The sequence below is a fragment of the Peromyscus maniculatus genome, chromosome 21, assembly GCF_049852395.1.
Source record: "Peromyscus maniculatus bairdii isolate BWxNUB_F1_BW_parent chromosome 21, HU_Pman_BW_mat_3.1, whole genome shotgun sequence".
NCBI classification, from domain to species: domain Eukaryota; kingdom Metazoa; phylum Chordata; class Mammalia; order Rodentia; family Cricetidae; genus Peromyscus; species Peromyscus maniculatus.
Window position 1 is genome coordinate 17743616 of NC_134872.1, and position 24119 is coordinate 17767734.

Sequence of the window (24119 nt, forward strand, 5' to 3'; positions counted from 1 at the left end):
TACAATAAAGTAAATATACAGTTGGATGACATTCTGATACTACAAAGTTACTTTTCTGGCTCATTGAACCAGAACCCAAATACTGAAAAGATTGATCCTACCAGTAAGGAATGAGTCAGGGTACAGAAAAAGCATGCAAGTCATTAACTTATATTACCAAATTTTGTTCATTTATGTCAGCGGGTCTGAAATTGCCAACATCATCTCTAACCATGACCCCATTTCCACAGCAAACAGATATTCCACAAATCATAACCTTTTAGTAGATTTCAACTTTCTATAAAGGTATGGTTCACTAGAGGAACCTTTACACGCCCATTTAAGTCTTTGTTTGGTTTTTAGAAACAGGGATTCTCTGTGTAGCCCTGGCTGATCTAGTCTAAATCAGAGGTCCATCTGCCTTCATGCTGGGATTAAAGGCATGCACCACCACACCCAGCTTAAGTCTTGTTATTAAATCATACTACTACTTGTCTAATTCCATTTTCTGAAGGGGAAGTGTGTAAGGACAAACTTTTGTAAATAAACTACTGTATTTATGTGGTAATACATAAATTCTGATGTGGTTGCTTTAAAACTATCCAATAAATTACAGAATCATCTACTTAATCTGAAAGGTTATGGTTTTAGGAAAATGTTCACAATGATGGAATCTTATCAACACGTTTTCATCTACAGTTTTTGAGCATTAAAAAACAAGACAAAATGAAGAACAGTTACGCAAGTGTTTTATGCATATACACGCATACAAACAAAAAACCCAGAATGGTCCTTCTGTGTCCCAGTTAAAAATAAGTTCTGATTGAGTAATGACTGTAAAATCTCCTCAGCATTTAAGAAAAGCTGTTCTTCAAAGCCGAGGAAATACAACGTGGTATCAAATATTCTACTGTTAAAGAAGCAACTACAGAAAGCTTTCATTTGCTCAAAGGAATCAGTGCCTTTTGATGCAGAACAAAAACCGAAAATATCCCAACTACTGTCAATACTTCAAAACCAGCATATCAAACTCGATTTTCATTAGAACGCTATTTTTTCCACACTAGTAATTCAAAACCAAAGATCCAGATTTTATATATATATAAATATATATAAAAATGCAAACAATTATTGCGCCTCATCTTCTGGACAAGAATGCCAAGTCAGCCTCTCCTCATAAAAGGCGATGACAATCTGAGGACACTTCATATTTGCCTCCTTTGCCAGCACCAAGTCTGCCTCATCTGAGTCCTTCCATTTCATGAGAAACATTAACTCGCCACTGCTGTCTGTGGCACCGATTATTCGTTCAGGATCCAGACCTCTGGCAAAACCCCTTGGTTTGTCAGCAGCATCTCGTTTCTTCTTCGATTTGCTATCATCAGATTCACTGTCAGATAAAGATTTCCTTTTTGTACCATCTTTTTCTTTACCAGCTTTTTGAGAATTAAGAAATGCTTCAATTAATTCTGGACAATCTAAATTTTCTTCTGGTTCCCAAGTATTATCAGCATCTGTGAACCCTTTCCACTTGAGGAAATACTCCACCTTCCCATTCACTACACGCCGGTCCAGTACTTTTTCTACCACAAATTCTTCAGGCTCTGCCTCTTCAACTTTTTTACTCTTTCCATTCTGTTTCTTTCCCATTTTTTGCAATGTAGTTTTATTGGAGGCCATTTTTTTTTTAAATCGAAGACTTGAAGAATTCACCGCTCCGCTGCTCCGGGCCGCGCGGGTCCTTGCAGAGTCTCCGGCTGCGCGCCTCAGCTCAGCCACATCCGAGGGGAGGGGATGCGCGGGCAGCTCGGCCGTGGAGGGAGGGAGGGAGGGGGGGGGACCCCAGCTCATTATTAAAGGGACTAAAGTATGCATGGGTGTTCCTGGGCCCGTGCCGTGTACTAGATGATGATTAAATCTAACCCCGTGGTGATGCAAAGGTCTGGGCTGTGTCGATAACCCGGGTCTGTGCCGAGGGACAACCCAGCTGTGGGTGTGTGTTGTATTCCACTCTGGTCTGTTGTACTCGAATATTTGTGTCTACACAAACATTTTTTTTTCATGGCCCCCACTCTCCCCATCTGCCTCCTTCTTCATCTTCCCGGAATTTAGTTCTGTGTTTTCCAAATGAGCTCCTAGTAGCTCTCTTCAGATCTTATCTTTTAAGCCCTCCATGCTTTATCAGAATGGCTGCCTGGCTGCCTGGGAAGCCTCCTTGGCAGAAGTACTGGTGGTTACTGCCTGGCACACAGGCAGAAGGCCAAAGCCTGAGTTTGCTTCAGCTAGAAAATTTAGATTCGTCTCTAGAGATCGGAGCTCAGTAGTTCTTCGGTAGGGGCCCAGGAGAAGGAGGTGGGCTGGGAATTTGTGTCTTGGACAAGTTGCTGTGGTTGTTGTGAGGCTCAGAGTTTTGGAACCATAACCTCACCACCTGATAGAGAAAGTATGATTGTCACTAGGAAGATGTGAAGCTAGAGTCAGGGATGGGGGCAGCCACAGCGGAAGACCGGAGCAGCCCACTGTCTGTCCTGGTGTCTGTCCTGGTGTGCTAAGAGCCACGCCACTGCAGATAGCCTGCCTCATGGTCATCTTCATGGTCAGTTAACACGAGGCACCAGGAAGGAAGATTACCCAGTGTTCCGTGCGTGTTAAGTACAGCTCTGAGTAGAAGAGCATCTAGTGTCTCGTCTTCCCCTTTACCCTCTCCTGTCTTCTCTTTCTTCCTCCCCTTCTGCCTTTTCAGCCCCTCCTTCTTTTCCCTCTGCCCAAATGCTTGGTAGAAGGGAGCAGGAAAAAGATCAGCAGTTATTTTCCACAGGGTATTTTAGGGAAGTACACGCAGACGGGCAGACATCCATGCTGTGTGCGCATGCATGTGTGTGCATGCACGCACATCGAATAAAGAATTTTGATAACTACTCCCTAGAGAATTTGGATTATTGGAAGGCTGAAGGTTCATTTCAGCCAGAAAGAACTGAGAACTTAAGATTGGAGCAGCAGTCATTTGAATTGGTGACTCCAAGATTCTCTTCAGGGGAGTCACGACTAAGGAAAATAAATACTTCATGTTTCTTCTCTCTAATATGAATTTATTTTGTGTGGGAGAATAAAAAAACTGAAGCTCTTGAAGCCAAAGAGTTTACATAGAAAAAGCCTGAGGTCTGTGCTAGTGAAACCAGTATTTAAGGATTAAAGTGTTTCAGACTGTAAAGTTTTACTAACCTGGAAGAACTTCAGGCCGTCCTTTCAATTTCTGAGTTACAGCCTATTTTAAATTAAAGGAAACTTCATTAAGATATGAATAGCATTTTGGACAAGTTTGCCTTTCCAAATGGAATTCCCGTTAGAGCTGCCCCAACATAGAGATAAAAGTGGTTTCTAATGAGAACTTATCACATTTGCATGGCTACGCTGTGGACGCAAATTGGATGGGTCTGTCTCTTAAATGAGGTAAATATTTTTCTTACAGTCTTCTCCTTGCTTTTAATGGGTTCATCAATCTCTGCATAGACTGGTGAAGGTAAGTGGGGGTGAAAATGAAAGTTTTTCCATCCAATTCCAAATGCCTGGGGTCAGCATGGATGAAGCTGTGTTCCAGAGGTGGACAGAGTGACACACTGATCTCCACCAGGGCTGCTTCAATTACAGTTTAGGATGGATCCCCCCCCCACTGGACCAGCAGGGGTGCCAAGCATTCTCTGAATTTCTGGGTGTGTGTTCTGGCTTGGAAGTGAATGGTACCACATCTGGCTTTTCCCTTCCTCCCCAAAAGAAACAAGAGAATCACCAACATTTCCATGAGCTTTTTATTATGTTCGGTTACATTCCCTTAGTACAAATGGGTATCTGATGGGTCATCTTAACATGAGAAAAAAGCCACATACTTGTTTTTGTTTCCAGGGGAAAGCATCTTAGAGAATACATACAGCTGAGGAGCTATTGCCGTGGTGTTTGAAGGGAAAAGAAACATAAGGCCCAGCATACTGGACCAAAGTATTCCTATCCGTGAATGTGCAGCCTGTTAGTGTGTCCAAAAGTTACCTCGAGTCTCCATGAGCAGTAACATGCCTGAATGAATCAGACAACAGAACGTGAGGACCATGCTCCATGAAACTTTCAGCCACATCTGTTGCTGAGTGTCGGCGCATATGGATTGTTAGATTATGACATTATGCGTATGACAAGGAGAAGCTGTAGAGCACGAAGCTTGGTAGTCCATTCTCTAGAGGTTCCAGAGCACACAGGTTGTGTTCATCAGTACCTTCCTTGTTTTGTCTGTAGTACGCATGGTCAGCCCTCAGTGCATATTTGATAATGATATAACACTGGTACTGCTGATGCCTGTGAGTCTTAGAATGTGGTTTAGAAAGATGGCTTCCCCGTATGAGTGGTAGCCACTGTTCTGAACCGTATTGGGGAAATAATACCTGTTTCTGTGTATGCTCGTGTATGTGAAAGCTATATTTATGAATATTCGTGAGTGTGCCTGTTGGTGCACATGCATGGACCTGTGTAGCATGTGTGTGGAAACTAGTGTTTGACATCTGGTGTCTTCTTTGATGGCTCTCCACTTTAGTTGTTTGTGACAAGGTCTTTCACTGTTCTAAGAGCTCATCCATCTGATGATGGCCAATGAGCCTCAGCTGTCTTCCCATCCCTGATGCTAGAGCGGCAGGAGTATGCTACTGCACACAGCTCTCCCAAGGCTGCTGGGACTCGAACTCAGGTCTTTACCCTTGTGACGCAGATGCTTCACTCACTGAGGCATCTCCTGAGCTCACAGATCAGATTGTTCTAGAACCTGCAAGTCTGATCTCTCTAACTGAATGCCTTTTCCTGCCCATGCCTGTGAGAAAATACATGTTTGGTACCTTTCCTTAGTCTAGAAGGCTTTGTGAGGATGCCTACCAGTGACAGTGGCCAAGAAAAACTAGTCATAATCATACCAGTTTCATCATGCCCCAATTCTTGGAAATTACAGAGGTCAAGGCTGGGTAGAAGTTAGCTCACCCTGCTCATAAATAAGACCTGCTGTAGCATGAATCTTAGAGGGTCTTATTGATAAAATCATACCTGAGGCCAGTTATTGGGGTGAATGCTGGAAGATCAGAGAAGCAGAACAAGCCACAGCCACCTCACCTTGCCACTTCCTCAGCTGGTCCTGTTTCCTCAGACTGGAAGCCTCTGAATCCTTATCCAGATGGATCTCAGCTGAACTGCTGTTCAAAAGCCTAAAAGCTTAACCAGCCTCTAGTTCCTGGTCCTCATGCCTTATATACCTTTCTGCCATCACTTTCTGGGATTAAAGGTGTGAGTCACCATTCCTGGCTGTTTCCCGTGTGGCCTTGAACTCACAGAAATCCAGATGGATCTCTGCATCCCAAGTGATAGGATTAAAGGCATGTGTGCCACCATTTTCTGCCTCTGTATCTAGTGGCTGTTCTGTTCTCTGACCCCAGATAAGTTTATTAGGGTGCACAATATTTTGGGGATCACAATATCACCACAACCTGCCTTTTCAGAGTTTACGGTTAAATGTGGAACTACTCCTATCTGGGGTCTGATTGCCCTTGGATTTTAATTTGGTAAGCTCACATTATTCCCTTAGGATGAGACTTTTAAATTATCCTCAAGCTAAAATAAGTTCAAAAAGGTAGATTTGGGAGGAAGTTAAACTCAGAATCTGTTGTAAGTAGCCCGCAAGGGTTTTATGTTTGTTTTTCATTTAAATCTCTGAAAGTAGTATCTGACCTGCTCAGACCTTTATGTTTCTTCTAGACAGCAAGAATTGGTGCTTGATCTGTTTTGGGTATATTATGTAGATGCCGCCTCATCACACGGTGATGCTAATTGGCCTCCAAGAGCTAGTGAGGTCATGGGCAGTGGAGAACAGCCCCTGTCCTTAGAGACAGCAACCTAGTCTGGACTTCCAGGAGAGCAAATCTAGAGCCATGTCTATATCTTTCTACAAATAAGCCTATTTTATTATTTATTTAGAGTGTGTGTGTGTGTGTGTGTGTGTGTGTGTGTGTGTGTGCGCGCGCGCGCGCGCGCCAGTCAAAGATGGCTTACAGGAGTCTCTTCTTCCACCATGTGAGTCCTAGGGTTGACTCTCAGACACTGGCAGTTGCTGAACCACCTTGCCGGCAGCTTGTTCTTTTTTCTTGGTGTATCTTCACTGAACGTAGTGGTGGGTTTCGTTATACCGAGTCTATCCAAGGTTCTGGTGGACTTCAAGTTTGTTCTGCTCTCCTGTTCCTCCTGTGAGTTTCCCTAGACAGTCCTGCATCCACACTCATGTCCTGTGTACACATATATGAATTCATGTATCTGTCTAAAATCTAGGCTCCTCATATGAGAGAAGTTGGTGACATTGGTTTTTCTTGGTCTGACTCGTTTCTCTTAAATATATTGATTTCTGATGGATCCATTCTCTTGCAAGTGACAGAATTTCATTCTTCATCGTAACTAAGTAGAACCCCATCATGTATATACACACCACATTTTTGTCATCCATTCTCTTTTGAGTTTTCAAATCAGCCATTTCTAGTTCTCAATACTTCCAATATACTTAGTCAAATGCTTATACAGTTAATGTGAGCTTTTAGTGTTCATCTGTTCCTCTCTCCCCTGTGACCTGAAAACCTTACTTGTAAATATTGCCAAGTGTAAATGGTTGAGAACATTTCTTAGTGTGTGTACTGTCCCATACATGGAAACCCAGCACACAGCAAGGCAGGGAGAGACAGGGACGCTGTGGGGTCCACAAACAAGACTGAGGACTTGAACTTGGGCTCATGCATGATGTCCAGTCATTTCCTCTTTTCTCTTCTGAATGACCCTGTTCACTGTAGAGCTGCTGCAAGCTAGCTGTTGGGTCTAGTCTTCCCCTCCTCTATACCAGGGGTGGAGGTGAACATTCCCACGGCTTTCCAATTTTCCTCTGAAACTCAGTATTGTATACCTGGTAGCCTTTACTTTTGTAAAGGCATTTTCCACGAACACAGGAAGCAAATGAATTTGTCATTGAATATATATATATATATATATATATATATATATATATATATAGAGAGAGAGAGAGAGAGAGAGAGAGAAAATATATAATAGAGAAAATATATAATAGAGAAAATAATGAATGGGGGAGCAGTGACGGGACAACCCAGAATTAGGGAGACACACCTACAGAGGCGTGCCTGGTGGGAGTGTATCTGAAATATACACTGAACTCTTAAAAATCAACAGTAACTGGGCCAACAGCTTAGAACGTGTCCAGAGGATCCAGATAGGTACTTTACCGAAGAAGAAGACAAACAGATGGTTAGTGAGAGGCTGACCATCTACGTCTCTGGAGAATGGCATGTTAGATGAGATGCCACTTCACACCTATGAGAATGGTGTTAGATGAGATGCCACTTCACACCTGTGAGAATAGCATGTTAGATGAGATGCCACTTCACACCTATGAGAATGGTGTGTTAAATGAGATGCCACTTCACACCTGTGAGAATGGTGTGTTAGATGAGGTGCCACTTCACACCTGTGAGAATGGCATGTTAGGTGAGGTGCCACTTCACACCTATGAGAATGGTATGTTAGATGAGATGCCACTTCACACCTGTGAGAATGGCGTGTTAGATGAGATGCCACTTCACACCTGTGAGAATGGCATGTTAGATGAGGTGCCACTTCACACCTATGAGAATGGTGTTAGATGAGATGCCACTTCACACCTGTGAGAATGGTGTGTTGGATGAGATGCCACTTCACACCTGTGAGAATGGTGTGTTAGATGAGATGCCACTTCACACCTGTGAGAATGGTGTGTTGGATGAGATGCCACTTCACACCTGTGAGAATGGTGTGTTAGATGAGGTGCCACTTCACACCTATGAGAATGGTGTGCTAGATGAGGTGCCACTTCACACCTATGAGAATGGTGTTAGATGAGATGCCACTTCACACCTGTGAGAATGGTGTGTTGGATGAGATGCCACTTCACACCTGTGAGAATGGTGTGTTAGATGAGGTGCCACTTCACACCTATGAGAATGGTGTGTTAAATGAGATGCCATTTCACACCTATGAGAATGGTGTGCTAAATGAGGTGCCACTTCACACCTTTGAGAACGGCTAAGTTCAGTGCACTGATAACACCAAATGCTGGTGATACTGTGCAGCATCTGGAGCTCTGGCTCCTAGGTGATGGGCTGCAGGACGCTACAAACATGTTGGAAGACAGCTTCATGCAAAACTAGACAGAGCCTTTCCAAAGGATTCAGAAATGGCACTCTTTAGCATGCTCAAATGAGTCAAAAGAAAAACAAAACAAAAACAAAAACCCCAAATCCCTGGGAAAACCTACACACAGATATTCATAGGGACCTTTTTCATGATTATCAAAATATAGAGAGCACCAAGATACCCTCCAGGAGGTGACTGGGTGGATAAAGCCATGCACCATGGAGCTCACTGCTAAAAAGACATGAGCTATTGCGCCCTGCAGCAGCGAGGACCTTTCAATGCACATTACTAAACGAGAGCCAGTCTGTGGTGACGTCCCTTACCTGGTAATATACGCTTACATGTCTGTGGCCTTTTGTGACTTCTCTTTCAGTACTGAGGTGTATCCACCACTCATCCCCTGCATTGTGACTTCACTGATTGTCCCCACTCAGCAGCGTGCATATAGGCTGTCCTCAGTGTCTTCCCAGGGCTTGAGAACTCACTTTTTAGCACTGAGCCATATTCTCATTGAAGGACATCGTGGTTTCCTTACAAAACATTACCCTTTCTACTGTGCAAGTGTACTGTGCAAGTGCACACATGAGTGTGCATATGTGTGAGTGTATGTGTAGTGAGTGTGGGCATGCATGTGTGTATTATATGTGTGTGAGTATATTGTGTGTGCATGTGTACGTATGTGTGTCCATGTATGTATCTGTGTGTGTGAGTGTATATGATATGAATCTGTGTATGCATGTGTGCCTGAGTGTGAGTGTGTATGTTGTGTGTATGTATATGCACATATGCATCTGTGTGTATGCATGTATGTGTATGTATATGTGTGGTGTGTGTGTGCATATATGTGTGAGTGTGTGTATGTGACTGTGAGTGTTTATGTTGTGTGTACATGTGTGTATGTGTATGTGTGTGCATGTGTATGTGTGTGTACTAATAATAACTGATGGTGTGAGAGGATACAACTTGTTCATGGTGAAGCAGTGTTGAAATTCCTATATTTCTATTTTGCAAGAAAAGTCCGTTTTAGAAGCCACCTTGTAACTGGTTTTGAATTACATGGGTAACTGTGCAGAGGTCACTCACTGGTGTCCTCTCGGTGAGGGTCGTACTTCTGGCCTGTGACTTCCATTCTCTGCCGGCATGTGTCTCTGTGATAACCATGACAGTCCCTCCGTTTCTGACCACCATGGCACATCACGGCGGTGCTGCTGCTGGTTGTCATGGACTGGGGATGGTCACCCAGTGTCAGTGGCTTCCCAAATCCTGCATGGCCCTTCCCTGGCTTTCCCTCCGCTCTGTCAGTCATGGCACTGGTGGAACGGACTCCAGTGACATCCACTAGGCCTGTCAGTAGCAATTAAATTATCCCCATGAAGGACTCGCGCGGTCGCTGACAGGACTGAGCTGTCACGCGGCGTTCCTCATTAGCTGGAGATCATAAATCACAGTGGCGGTGTCTTCCCACCCAGTGTCCCCTTCGGGGCCATTACGGCAGGACTTGGTGGCTCATTGCTGCATTTTTATACAGGCAGCCATAGGAAGAGACAGTCTTATCAAAAGATATTAAAGAGATTTCAGGAATGAGGAGGTACGTTCCCTTTCTGTCTTTGTTGCCAGAAATTACTTTTAAAGCAAAATAAGTCTTGCCTGACATAAAAAAAAAAAAAAAATCCTAGCCTGCTATGCGTGGCTTACTTGCTCCAAACAGACATTGTGTCTTTCTGTCGTTGGAAGACAGGCTCATTCTACACATAGTGTCCCCATCAGATTTTTTTTTTAAAGATTTATTTATTTATTATGTATACAGTGTTCTGTTTGCATGTATCCCTGCAGGCCAGAAGAGGGAGCCAGATCTCATTTCAGGTGGTTGTGAGCCACCATATGGGTGCTGGGAATTGAACTCAGGACCTCTGGAAGAACAGCCAGTGTTCTTAACCTCCGAGCCATCTCTCCAGCCCATTTTTTTTTTTTTTTTTTTTTTTGGTTTTTCGAGACAGGGTTTCTCTGTGTAGCTTTGTGCCTTTCCTGGAACTCACTTGGTAGCCCAGGCTGGCCTCGAACTCACAGAGATCCGCCTGCCTCTGCCTCCTGAGTGCTGGGATTAAAAGCGTGCGCCACTGCCGCCCGGCCCCCATCAGATTTTCTCAGAAAAATAATATGAGGACATCTTCCTGGTCAGCTCACAGATAAGGTTATTTTTTTGTAGCTGTTTGAAATGTCATTATATGTGTGTAGAGGGTGTGACTAGATAGTAATGTAACTCAGCAAAATCCCTGTCATCGCCAGCAGGTTGAATTTCTTTCTTCTACAATCAGAATAATTCGTCTGCTTTTACATGTTTTCAGGTTCCATGAAGTTCCCCAAGGAGAATTTCTAGGCCACAGGATGTGAGCAACTTCAATTATTTCCCAGATTTTTCATCTTGTCTTCCAAATGGCGGTTGGGCTCCGACCATGTGGGAACTGAGTTCTGGATGGGAGAGATGGCTCGTCTGCTTTTGGCCAGCGGGACACTCTCCCAGCCTCCGATACCCAGTGAGAAGTACTGCTGTTGACATATTCGCCTCCTTGATGGGTAGAATGGCCAAAGTGTTTTCCGTGTCTTCGTGGAATGTTGATATTCTGCTGAGAACTGTCCACCCCTCTTCCTGCCTGGTTGCTCACATCCTTTCCCTACCATAGGGACCTGCAAATTTTTCTCCTAGTGTTGTTTCTAAGTTGTTTTTCTTCCTGAGATGAAGGTTTCTTAGCATTCCTGTCTCACTCAAAAGGCTTGTTTCTGTCAGTTGATATAAGTAATTTCTGGAGTATTCCTATTCCAAACTGCAAAGAAGTCAGTTAACTTTAAATAGCAGTGTGTTTATTTTTGAAGGCTTTTTTTTTTAAATGGTGCATGTTAACATGTAGAGCATTGGAATGCTAATGTAAATTACCCAAAGGTTAGATCTTTGATTTTAATAGTATGAAAATGTGTGTCTGTGTTTATTTTGTCAAGACATAGAAAATTGTTACAAATATTATACGAGAGTCATCAAATTCCAAAGTTTTCTTGGCGGAGTAGGAAGGATACCCAATAAATTGCTTGGCTTTATTTCTGAGTGTTGGACTTTAAATCTCTATTCTCATGGCAAAGGTTTCCGAATTGTTTCCAACTGCTTGTATTCCAGTGAAGAACGAGTAACTCCAGGGTGTTATTTGGGGTTGGCTTGCATTCCATTTCTGCACTGTCTCCATTTCTAGAGGGATTGGTAAATAAGAGCATTTAGTGGGGAATGATTTTCCTTGTCTTGGCATGCAGCTGCTTACCAGGATGGACACCAGTTTCTGGGTTTCACCACTTCAGAGATGCCCATGCCTTCTCTGTGTGGTCCAAACTGTCTCTCAAATATGACTCGGCACTGGGGAGCCCTGGTGTGCCCTACTTAGTTTAGAGTCATGTAAACCCAGAAGTGGGGGAAGACATTAAAGGCAATTTTCATTCACCAAAGATGTTATTATTCGAGGTCAAACACCCATGTCTTAAGATTTCCTTTGTTTAACATTTATCCAATCCTCCAAAGCTTTCTCCTGGGTAAATATCTAATGGATCTCATATCCTAGGCAATTTAAAGACTTAAAAAAAAATGTAAAAATCACCTTTTAAAGTATTTGTTTTTGTTATTTTAAAGCTTGGGAAAAGGAGAGTGGGGGCGGGGGCTGGGCTACTGCTCAGTGACCCAGTGTTTAATGACCCATTTCAAGGCCCCGGATTCATCTTCTAGTGACACAAGAAAAAGGTGTGTGTGTGTGTGTGTGTGTGTGTGTGTCTGTCTGTCTGTCTGTCTGTCTGTCTGTCTGCAGGTGAGTGCTGATGCCCTTTGACAAACCTGAGCTTCCCGACTTGGGTGCCAGGAATCGAACACTTGTCCCTTGTAGGAGCAGGAGCAGTATACACTGTTCAACACCGAGCCAACTCTCCAACCCCTGTAAGGTCTCTTCCACTTAGAGATGGAAAGTTCCACTTCATTAAAAACGTAACAGCCTTGTTGGGTTGTTTTGAGTGTTGTTTATGTGTTCCTTGACATTGGTTCCTGTCTTATTTCCTAAGCCAGCACGGCCATCTTGCACATTTATCTAGCCTATGTTCAAAGAGGGAGGCCCTCCTCCAACATCCTTTTTTTTATTGTTTTTCCTTTTTCTTGTGTAACTAGAAGATGAATCCGGGGCCTTGAAATGGGTCACTAAACACTGGGTCACTGAGCAGTAGCCCAGCCCTCACCCCCACTGTCCTTTTCCCAAGCCCTTATCTCTAGTCACCCTCTCCATCACAGATGGCTTCTTCCAAGCCTCCAGATGGAGATCGATAGATACTCTGTCGTCTCCACACGGACTCAGCTTCTCCTATGGGCTTACATTTGGTGTGTGTACTGATTCACACTTGAGTCTTCTGGACTCTCACTTTTCCTTCTGGGTGTGGAGCCTTACTCATGCCTGGTGCCTGCCAGACCCTTGAAGTGATTGATAATGGCTTAAAGTTCTCATAATCATTAGATTTAGGATAGACCCAAAGCTAATGCAGTGGCGACTTGGGTTATTCTGTACCTTTTAGATAACTTTTGAATAAAGTAAGAAATAGTCCCAGCACCTGGATGCCAGTGTTCCCTACTGAAAATAATCACCTCAGCAGATGATAAGCAAGCAGGCAGGGTGCTTGAGTCCACCGGAAACAAGACCTCAGTTTACAGTGATGGCATTCTCTGGTCTCAGCAGCTGACCTCCCTCTCGTGACTGGCATGAGTAACTATTGCTTCTTTGCCTGTTCTGACTTCAGGTTCCCTCTCTTCTCCGTCCTAGATTCGGTCTGTTCACATCAGTAATGAATTGCCTCTATTTCCTTGGTGGCTTCCACCCTGACCCTGTTCCCTGCTTACTGGGATGTGACCCCCGTCTGTTGGTGCAGAGATATGAAGAAACCTGGGCTCATTTTCTCCAGTTGTCAGGGGTTCCCTTTGCTTAGTGGGTACTCGAGTGAGATTGAAGGAGTTTACGAGAGAAACGTGCCTCTTAGTCACTGCCCTTGGGATAGTTAGGGCTGAGGATTCCTGCTCTTCTCACTTAAAACATAGTTTAAAATGTCATAATCCGCCATTGATACTAGAGTATCTTGGAAGAGGAGTAAAGAGGAGGCCCCAGCCAAGGAAGGTATTTCCAGGCTTTTGTAGTTGCCTAGTCTGGATCTCCAAAGGTGGGGTGAATTTGAATAATGGAAGTGGCAGAATAAGCTTAAACCCAGAAAGAGCATATATTTTTGGAAGAGGGGAGTCTGGGAAAGAGAAAACACTGGTTAAACCTTGAGGGGCAATGATCCATGAGAAACTCTACCCTGTAGGCATTGGAGAGCCTGGGACTCAAGACAGAACTTTAGAGTCAGCTGGCCATGCCATGATTGAGCCAGGAGTTGGCTCCTTGTCTACTCTGGTGGATGCTGTTGGTATGCCTTGGGCCAGCCTCTGAGTACCCGCAACTCCAGCTGTTTCCTGTGCATACTGACAGCTCCTATCTAGTACTGGTCTCTGCAGACCTGTCTAGGCATTTCGGCAGCCCTATAAGAATGTTTTCTGATGTACAACAGCCTGGAGTGTACATGATGATTTAGGGGATTGAATATCCAAGGACAGCCTTCACAAGGAAAAGATTAGAGCCAGAAAAAATATGCCCTGTCACCTCCCTCTGTGGGGGCACTTGGAGACACATTGTTCATATCTCAGCATGTTGTGGGGGAATTGAGTCCTAAGAGTGATTGCTCCATGCCATGAGCACCATTGACTTTTCTTTGACCTCAGTTTACAGTTCATGACTGACCCGTGCTCCTGTCCATGACGGACCTGTGCTCCCGTGGATGAATTAGCTATCCCACATGACACAGACCAACCAAGGCTCTTGACTCAAGGTCTCTTGGGAGGAATCCAAACTAATGTGGGCATCCTGGATACTTGCCTTGAGTCAGTGAACTCAGGATCCTTGTCCAGGTTCATTGATAGCTCTGTTGTCTTGAGAGAAATGACTGCAGTTACCGCCAGCGTATTTTGTATAGCAGTGCAGAAATATGGCAAGATGATTTAGAGTACATGGCTTGTTTTAAAAAATGAAAGGCTCCAAGCCATCTGCAGAAGTATTAAGATGTTCCCAAGTGGAACATAGGCTCGCAGAGTGGTTTCTAGGCACATTGGACTGTTGTCAACAAAAAGAAAAAATATACACTATAGAGAGAATCAAGAAGAAAGAAAAGGTCTAAAACCCACGACTTCAGCATCCCAGGAAAAACATCTCATCAGTGTGTGAGCAGCAAGAGTTCCTGAGCTCTTGCCGCTGGGTGCCACCCAGGTGGCCAAAGTCTCCAGGCCCTTGGCAATTCCGATGTCACTCTTGCCAGGATAGAAATCACTGATCATCAATCACAGGGGAGGGCCAGCCGTCAGGTCATGCCTGTCGACTCTCCTGAATGTTACAAGGAGTGGCTTGAGCCAAGTTGGGAAAATATTTCCGTTTCTTCCGATCCAGTTGTTAAGTGTGCTCCATGGGGAATGTGAAGAAGTTACTCGGTGGTAATAAACATTTGATTTCCCTTCTTTTGCCATTTTGAGCTGTGATCACATTTGCATCCAGATCTTTGGAAACCCATTGGCGGATGGGAGTTTTATAGAGGACGGCAAGAAGACTGCTTTTTAACTAAAGGCAGCAGTGAATGAGCCATCCTACCTGAGGCCCTTGGCCTTGTGAGCTGATATCTGGCTGGCAAAGACACCCATGCCGAGGTGGTCCTGTCCACCATGCCATCCTAGGAAGGAAAGTCCTCGTTTATGTTTGACGTCCCATGTTGGATCTTATTTTAGATAAGAAGAGCATCCCTGCCCCCACCACCTCCCCCGCCACCACTACAGTCCATTAGACTGTTCTCAATTCAACTGAAAATAAGTTTACCTTTAAATACATTTTGAGGAGTTTATATATGTTGCCACCAGCAATCGCTTAAATGATAAAAATATTTAACTGGTTTTTTAGGAACTTTTTTTTTCTTTGTCAGAAAGCGTTTATATCTGCTGTTAATAGGAATACTGCAGGAAGGTAAAACTAAGTCCTGTGAGCCTTGGGGAAAGGCTTTGAGAGAAGGGGAAGGGAACTCCTGGAGTCGAAAGCCATGCAGTTCAGCTCATGGTCAAGGGGGACAGAAATGGTAGGTGGGACGGAGTTGATACAGGGCGTTGGTGTGAGATGAGCGTATTTTTATCTTATGATTTTGTTTTGCTTTCCCTGAAGAAGTGAGACTCGTTTGAGTGAGCTTCCAGGCTGGGCAAATACAGAGTGGATAGGAACTGTGGGAGACATCCTTAGCCCTGAGCAGCACTTTGCAGGTGCTGAGGTGGAGGTGCACCTCATGCTGTGTCCTTCTCCTGACAGACCCCTGTCAGCGACACAGCGTAATGTCGGTTCGCAGTCCTCACAGTGCTCACGTTCCTGTAGTAAACAGTTCTTTGAATGGAAGGACGTCTTATATAACAGCCCACCAGTGCTTAACCATTCCAGTTGCCAGATGTTCCAAGCGCCATCACCTCATAACTTCTGCATGTTTCCCGTTGGGAATTATCATTATCAGTGGAAAGAGAAGGGATACAGCCATGATCCCGCAGTGTTGCATAATCCAGGGACCTCGTAACTTCCTGCTTATGTAACCCGCAGTCACACCGTCTCATGGCTCTTTACACGAGGAAAAACAAAATGTTTCTTTCACTGGAAAACCGAAGGGATTTTTTTGTGTGCCTTAGACACCTGTGATTTCTTTTGTGAACTCGAGATACTTCAGCTGTTCCATGTGATCTGGCCCATCTCTCTGGCTCCTCCTCCCTGCCAGCCACAGTGGACATCTAGGTTACTTTTCAGCCCCAGGACATCAAAGGCTGTGAGCTGTGCCACTGCAAGGCCATGTACAAGATCACTTGGAGTCACACTGAGTGTTCTTTATCCCCCCCCCCCCGCAGCTGTCCCCTTTATTCCAGGACATTGGCTTAGCTTGAGTGGCCACTTAGCTTAGTTTTATATAATCCACCCCTAACATAATACTTTACATAACACAGCCCTCCCCTATTTTTATAAGATAGGATAAAAGCTCTTAACAAAATAATTTGCCTCATTATTTTTCTGATACTGCTAACTTCAAGGGGAGCTCAGTGCATGGAGATGCCCTTTATTCTTAGAGGGTGCCAAGACCCACTTTCATAGTGATTGTGAATGCCACTGTTTTTGCCTAGTGATTTAAAAAGCTTCTCTGTTATCTTTCTTATATCCCTGAGGGATTAGACTGTTTTTCTTGGGTAATACAGTTTTAATTAGGAAAACACTCAGTGCCATGCACACGTCTTCCCTCCCCATGAACTTTAAGGCTTTGCAATTTTGAATGAGAAAAAAAATTAAAAATAATGAGGGACTGGAACAAGAGATGGCCCTGTAGTTCAGACCACTCACCACTCGCTCTTCTATAGGTCCTGGGTTTGACTCCCAGCATGCACATGGTGGCTTACAACCACCCGTAACTCTAGTCCCAGGGTTCTGACATCCTCTTCTGATCTCCACAGACACCATGGGTGCACATGGTGCACATCCATGCATCTAGGCAAAATGCTCATACACAGAAAATGAATCTGATTTTTTTTTTTAAAGAAAATAATTGGATATTTGTGCCTGCATATTCCAGGCTGGAGTCGACGATTCTCCTCTCTCTGCCTTTCACCATATCACACTGCTCCTGGCAATGAGATTCCAGGCACACCACTGTGTCCGGCATTACATGGGTCCTGGGGTTCTAACACAGGGCTTCCATGTTCACATAGCAAGCGCTTTACCCAGGAACCACTGCTCCGGCCCCATGCTGAGAATCTTAATCATGGAAGCTTTCTGATGTCCTCAGATAATGATTTTTATTACACTTCACAGGCACAAATAGGCATCAGCTCTTTGGCCCCAATACTGTATATTACTAAATGTGTGCTGTTGTTTTTGCCTTTTGGGTGACTGCAGTTGGCCTTCTCGGTGACATTAGAGAGACTCCTGTCACCGTGGAACGCTCCACAGTTGCTTCTTGAGGTTGAGTAACTCCAACGATGGAAAATATCTCAAGGAACATGGTTGCTCTAAAAGAAGTCAGACCTCAGAAGGTTGTTGTGCAAGATGAAACTTTATCCTCCTGGAACTTGGCAGACTCTAGAGAGCGGGAAGAGGAGTGTGGGGGTGGGAGAGGAAGCCCAGGGAGAAGTATCTTGAGAAAGGTAAGCAACTGATAAAGACAGAGGCAGTGCTGACTTTGCTGACGCTGTCTGAAAGATGGTGGGTTTTAGTCTGCTCTGTATGAGACCAACTGGGTTTTATTGAGAAAAAGAGAATTTTCTGTGGTGGGGAGGAATTTAATTTGGCTCAATTTTGTGTGTTTACCTCTCTTTGAGAATGCCTAGTGGATAAATATCTAAAATTTGTTTTTCATTTTTAAAAGATTTGTTTTGTTTGGCTTGTTTGTCTGTCTGTTTTGTTTTTACATGTTCGTCTGTGTGCCACATGCAGGCCTGATGCCTGTGGAGGTCAGAAGAAGGCATCGTCAGATCCCCTAGAGTTAATAGGTAGTTGGGACTCACTATGTGGGTTCTGAGAACAGAACCCAGGTCCTTTAGAAGAGCAGTCAGTGCTCTTAACTACTGAGCAATCTCTTTAGCCCCAAATATCTAAAGTTTTTAAACAGGTAAGTTCAGAAATGATTTTCATACTCTAGAATTACAAAAAAATTCTCAGCAAATTTTCAGTGAAAAGGGACCCTAGTTTGCATTAAAAATACCTTTAAAACTAGATTAAATATTTAGCAGCAAACTGAGTAATACCGGTTAATGTCTACTTTAAATGATTTATTTTTATTTTATGTGTATGTGTTTCTGTGAGAGACCGTGTGTGTGTGTGTGTGTGTGTGTGTGTGTGTGTGTGTGTGTGTGTGCGCCACATTGGATCACCCAGAGCTAGTTACTGGTGATTGTGAGCTGACCAGTGTGTGGGTGCCGGCATCTGAACTCAGCTCCTCTGGAAGAGCAGCAAGTGCTCTTAACTACTGAACTATCTCTCTAGCCTCAGTTTTTGGTTTCTTAATAATACTCAACACTACTAATATGCAGGAAGACTGAGTAAATGCTGTCATTTATCATTCATTGGTAAAAGACTAGTACCTGTGGTTCTTTTTCTCTTTCTTTCTCTTTTTCTTTCTTTCTTTCTTTCTTTCTTTCTTTCTTTCTTTCTTTCTTTCTTTCTTTCTTTCTTTCTTTCTTTCTTTCTTTCTCTTTCTTTCTCTTTCTTCCTTCCTTCCTTCCTTCCTTCTCTCTCTCTCTCTCTCTCTCTCTCTCTCTCTCTCTCTCTCTCTCTTTCTTTTTTAGTGAATTTCTGAGGAAAGAAGGTTTTGAAACAGTTGCCAGCCCGAGGGCAATGCCATGTGCATTGGGAGTGCTGAGAGAGCTCTGTGAGCTTGTGAATAAAGGGTAGCAACCATGGCTGCATGCCTGCATAAATAAATTGATGTTGTAGTTTCCGTCCTTCATCCTTGGTCTACCAGGGCAGTGCCATGTGATTCTCACATAAAAACCATGACTCCTCTAACCTTCCCTGGCTCCTTCCTTATTGGAGCCCACTTAGATTTCCTAGAGGCTTTACTCTCCAGGACTGCGTAAGAGGATGATTGGACCAAGGGCCTGGGTACCAGGTGTTTGGAAGGGTCTACACTTGGCTGCATCTAGCAAGGGGAACGTCTCCCCCCTCACCCCCGCACCTTGGCATTGTTATATAAAAAGCCCCTTTGAATAAAGTTCTGGGCCGGTGGGTTTTGACCCAGGCCCTCCCGAGGCTATCCTGTGTTTGCTGTCTTTCCTCCCGTCGTCGTCTAGGTATCTCTTTCTATCTAAATATTTCCCACTTCTCCCTGCTCAAGAGTATCCTGGGTTGGTAAAGTGGGGGCTGGTCTGCCACACTTCCTCGAGCATACCTATGTCATCAGGGAAGCTACCAGCATAAATGTAGAGGAATAATCCCAGAAATGGGTCCACAGTACATCCAGATGGAGATTTCTATTAGAGGTGAGAGTGGTGGGAACCACACTCTCTTCTCAAAGTCGTTCTCACCCCGGGCATCATGACTGATAGCATCCAGCTGAGCCTGTCCCTGGGGTTTGCTGAGGGTTACAGTTCAAATGGCTGTTTTCTCGTTGGCCTGTGTCCTAATGTGATAATCACCCTCAGATCACAAGCTAAACCACAGGCTGCTGAGGATGTCCATGCCACTTACCACCTCTGTGTACGGCTGGCCTTGGTTGTCCAGAGGCATTTGTCTTCCTACCAAGAGGTTCTTCTCTCTGGTCAGGGTCATGAGAGGTGCCTGCTGGGCAGCTAGTGAAGCCTCTGTGGGACATTAGCTTTCACCGTCTTCACTTGAGATTCCTTACCTGGAAGTGCGGAGCCCAGCCATCAACACATCTTAGGAGATGGTTACCGATCCCAGCCCTGGAGAGTGTAGCCTGCACTTCATCTCAGGAAAACCCCATGGCTGTTGATCCACACTGGAGTCTGGACAAACAGGGAGAGGGTCACACAGAAGAAGCTCGGGCTGTGTTTAATGATACCTCTGCCACCCTGACTCTGACCACCAGCCGCTAACGGGTAGTGACTGCTCTCTGTGACCGGCTAGTTTGGCGTGGGTTTTTTTTAGGTCACTGTTTCTGCTCAGGTGCCAGTGGCTACTTAAATTGGAGCCTATGATCATGGTGATAAAAATGTTCATTCTGGGAAAGTTTGAAAGCACTTTCTGGTTAGTATAAGATTTTTGGCGTGTCTTAGCTGTGGTCTTTGGCTCTGAATTCCTGCAATACTGACATAGTTGAGTTTATTTTTGTTTTAAATACAGCCCCTCACATATCCAGGCATACATATGGACTCATAAGCACGTTGCCTTTGCCTGTCCAACATGAAAACTGCATGAAGAAGGACTCTTGATCTGGAACTCTTGAACATTTTTTTTTCTCCCTTTATCTTGACACTGAAGTAAATTGGGAATATTTCTTTGTCATCATAATTTCAGGGTTTCAAAATCATGTTTGGATTTACCGGAAATTGGTGGTAACTTTATATTAACTGAAAAAACAAAACCACCAAATTTTAAAATTCTCAGTCAAGAGGCAAATGGCCCATTTTTTTTTTTTTTCCCTAGGAAAAACTTCTTTTCTGAGGAAGTTTGTTGCCAAGTTTGCTGCGGCCTTGAGTATAACTTGACCTCTTGGCACATGAAGAAATCCTTTTCTTTGTCTATATATTAAATCAACATTTGGGGAAGGAAGAATGCTCCGTGGTCTGTAATGAGAGGGCAGCGGCGGCAGCCATGTGTCTTTGCACAGCAGCCGATGTGTTTAGCTTCTCAGTCTGTCAAGTAGATCTGGGGAGGATTGCCTTCCCTCCTTGATGCTGCGTAAATTCTAATTCTCCAGGGAATAAATTGAAGTGGCCTTTCCGGAAGAGGTGGATGTGAAAACCCAGTGTGGGGCTGACTGCTCCGAGCGCAGAGCACAGGTGTCTGTGGAGTGCTCAGCCATAAATAGGATTATCTGTGTCATACGCCTCCTCCCATGGCTCAGGGACCATCTTAGAAGAGCAGGCGGAAAGACGGTAGTAGCCAGAGGGTAGGAAGGACCAGAGTCAAAACTGTCTTCTGGAAACGACAGGACTGCTGTGATCCTGAACTCCTCACAGCTGTGGTTGCCTGTACAAGAGCTGCACAAGATCAATCCAGTCAACGTTCCAGCATGGAGGGAGAGGGCCTCACGCGTCTCCACCCTAGCTGAGGAGCTATTGGTAATTGCTAGCTTCCAGATCAAGTGAACCAATTTTATTTAAGGGTGTGGCTCCTGCAGGTGGACCATGCTCTAGTGGATGGCCCCTACCCATGAGTGTTTGAATAATGAACAGCACAAATTAGTGCTATATATTGTATATATAATATATACTGGCGATATATATATAATATATAGGTGATAATATTATATATTATTGTATGAAATCTTATTGCATAAAACCATCAAGGAATTAATAAAAATACTATATTTAAAAACCATGCTAGGCTACAATCTATCCACTCTTAACTTGAGGTGAATTGCTCCACCACTTAAGATTTTCATTATTTATCTGTGTGCAGGCCTATGTGCTGAGGTGCACATGCTGAGGTCGGACGACAACACTGTGAAGTCAGTTCTCTCCTTCCGCCTTTGGGTGGTTCCAGGTCTTGAACTCCTATCACCAGGCTTCCGTGGCGAGAGCCTTTACTGGCTGAGCTATCCTGCTGGCACCCCCTTCCTTTTTGTGAGGAAGAGACAAGTCTCCAAACAGTTTGATTTAGGCATGCACCGTCCTGGTGAGGATGCACTGGCCACGTCCTTCTGTAGCTGCTGGCTGTCATTTTCCGTGGAGCAGGGTACAGCTTGGGAAGGGTCTCCTGTATGGACGCCGTGGTAAAGGGTTCTTCTTCTTCCAGTTCAAGCTTGTTGAAATAATCATCCCTTTTGCACTCTCCAGAGTGCAGGCGCCTTTGGTTGCAGTTAAAGTCTTGTGAGGGTGCCTTTAGGGCCCTTGTTCTCCTGTGCTTCGTGTGCATGTAAAGAAGGAACTATTATTATTTAGACTTAAAGTATATTAACCAAGATGGGGAGAAGACTATAAAACAAGCATGTCTTCTGAGCTGACGATATCGTCATCACTGTCCTAGATAGCAGCCTCACTGCCCGAAGGGAACACTGTCCCTTGTTCCAGACTGCAAGCCGAAATGTGTGGCCATTCTAGAAATGCTTCAGCAGATGGACGCTGATACTAAAAGCTAAAGTCCAAAGCCCACATTCCCTGTCAGCCACCTCTGTGGCTTTCATATGAAAGCAATATGTCCAGTGCCATCTGTGAAGAGTTTTGAGCTGCAGAGAAATTCATGGAATTCTAACCCGTGCTTCAGACCACTCGCTCTCAGTTCCCCAAGGTTAGTATGGGTTCTTCAGTGCTGCCCCATTTTTAAGCTTGTCTTCAAATGAGTGCAGGGTGTCCTCCCTAAATCCATACCCCATTCTGTGTTCCTAAATTCGAGGCTTCAGCCGTCATCCCAAGAGTTAGCCCGACTCCTCTTTCTCTTCAGCCTGCCATCTTTTATCAGGTACAAAGTAACTTCCATTATTCTTGTTACTCGTCATCATCTGTTGAGGGATACGTGGGAAAGAAGCAGGCTGGCCTGGTTCAGCCCACACAGTTCAGATCTTCCCCCTGTGTAAGCACAAGTGTGCTTTTGGGCAGAAGGGTCAGGAAAGCCATGAGACTGTACCTCAGCTGCCCTGTAGTAGGGCTGGGCAAAAGCCATCTTGTTGGAATAAACCTATTTCTGACAGGAATGAGGGCATCCTAATATGTGTCAATGTGCCATCATTGGCTGGGGACGAGGCGGGGAGTGACCCGAGCTGGGAAGCAGTCTGATGCTGCTGTGGAGACAGCCAGTCTCAGAACTACTGTCTTCTGGCACTGAACATGTCTTTGAGAGAGAGCTCAACAGCACCCCCGGGTGGTTGCCACCCCCTTCACCAGATCTTCGCCAGCCATCTTGCTCTCTGGCTAGGATGAGGTCTTAGTTTCTGTTTGGTTGCCAAGGAACTCTTATAAAAGAGAATATTTAATTGCTTATAGTTTGCTCGCTTATAGTTTCAGATCCATGATCATCATGGTAGGAAGCAGACAAGCATTGCACTCGAGCAGTAGCTGAGAGCTCACATCCTGACTAGCAGGCAGCAGACAGAGACTGGTCCTGGCACATAATGTGCTGGTTTGAAGGAAAATGAACCCCATAGGCCCATAGGGAGTGGCACTGTTAGGAGGTGTGGACTTGTTGGAGGAAGTGGGGATAGGCTTTGCTCTTTCAGATGCTCAAGCCAGGCTCAGTCTCTCTCCCTGTCCCTCTCCCTGTCCCTCTCCCTCTCTCCCTCCCTCACTTCCTCACTGATCCAGCTGTAAAACTCTCAGCTCTTTCTCTAGCATCATGTCTGCCTGTGCACCACCATGCTTCCCACCATGATGAAAGTGGACTAAACCTCTACACTAAGCCAGTCTCAATGAAATATTTTCATGTATAAGAGTTGCTAGTGGTCACAGTGTCTCTTCACAGCAATAAAAACCCAAACTAAGACAGGGGCTTTTGAAACCTTAAAGCCTGCTCCCAGTGACATACCTCCTCCAACAAGGCCACACCTCCTAATCCTTCCCAAACAGTTCCACTAACTGGGGACTAAACATGCAAATACATGAACCTATGGAGGCCATTATCATTCATGCCACCACAGATGCTGATGCTTCAGGCATCTCTGTTCTTCCCATTTGCTCTGCCTGTACCATTTTCATGTTAGTTTTTTTTCTCCTAAAAGTTGCTTCTTCTTAATCAGATATGTCTAGAAGTGAGACCTCCAATAAAATGGATTTTGCAGGACTGGAGAAATGGCTCAGAGGTAAAGAGCACTCATTGTTCATCCAGAAGACCTGAGGTTTGTTCCCAGCACCTACATTGAGCAACATTTACCTGTAAATAACAAATAAAAATAAATTGTTATAGAAAAAAAATGGATGTTTTGAACTATCAAAATAGCTAAGTGAATGAAAGCATGTGTTTACAAACTTGACAGCCAGAGTTGGGTCCCTGGGTCCCATGGCTGAAGAAGAGAGCCAACTTACAAAAGTTGTTCTCTGACCTCCACTTGCGCGCCATGGCATATACACATGCACACACACACGTGCACACACACGTGCACACACATGCGCACCGGGAGGGAGGGAGGGA

At 44.5% G+C, this 24119-nt stretch overlaps 2 protein-coding genes and 1 long non-coding RNA gene across 6 annotated transcripts in view; 2 read left to right on the forward strand and 1 right to left on the reverse strand.

The window, feature by feature from the left end:
• Bicc1 (BicC family RNA binding protein 1) overlaps positions 1 to 24119 on the forward strand; it is a 238309-nt gene that overhangs the window by 134707 nt on the left and 79483 nt on the right. The window lies entirely within an intron of this gene.
• On the reverse strand, positions 957 to 1785 carry LOC143269851 (chromobox protein homolog 3). Its single transcript, XM_076557007.1, has one exon. The coding sequence runs from the start codon at positions 1657 to 1659 to the stop codon at positions 1108 to 1110; it is 552 nt and encodes a 183-aa protein (XP_076413122.1). The 5' UTR covers positions 1660 to 1785; the 3' UTR covers positions 957 to 1107.
• On the forward strand, positions 8108 to 8321 carry LOC143269852 (uncharacterized). The gene is made up of 2 exons (XR_013046621.1): positions 8108 to 8145; positions 8182 to 8321. It is a non-coding gene; the product is annotated as an uncharacterized LOC143269852 (long non-coding RNA).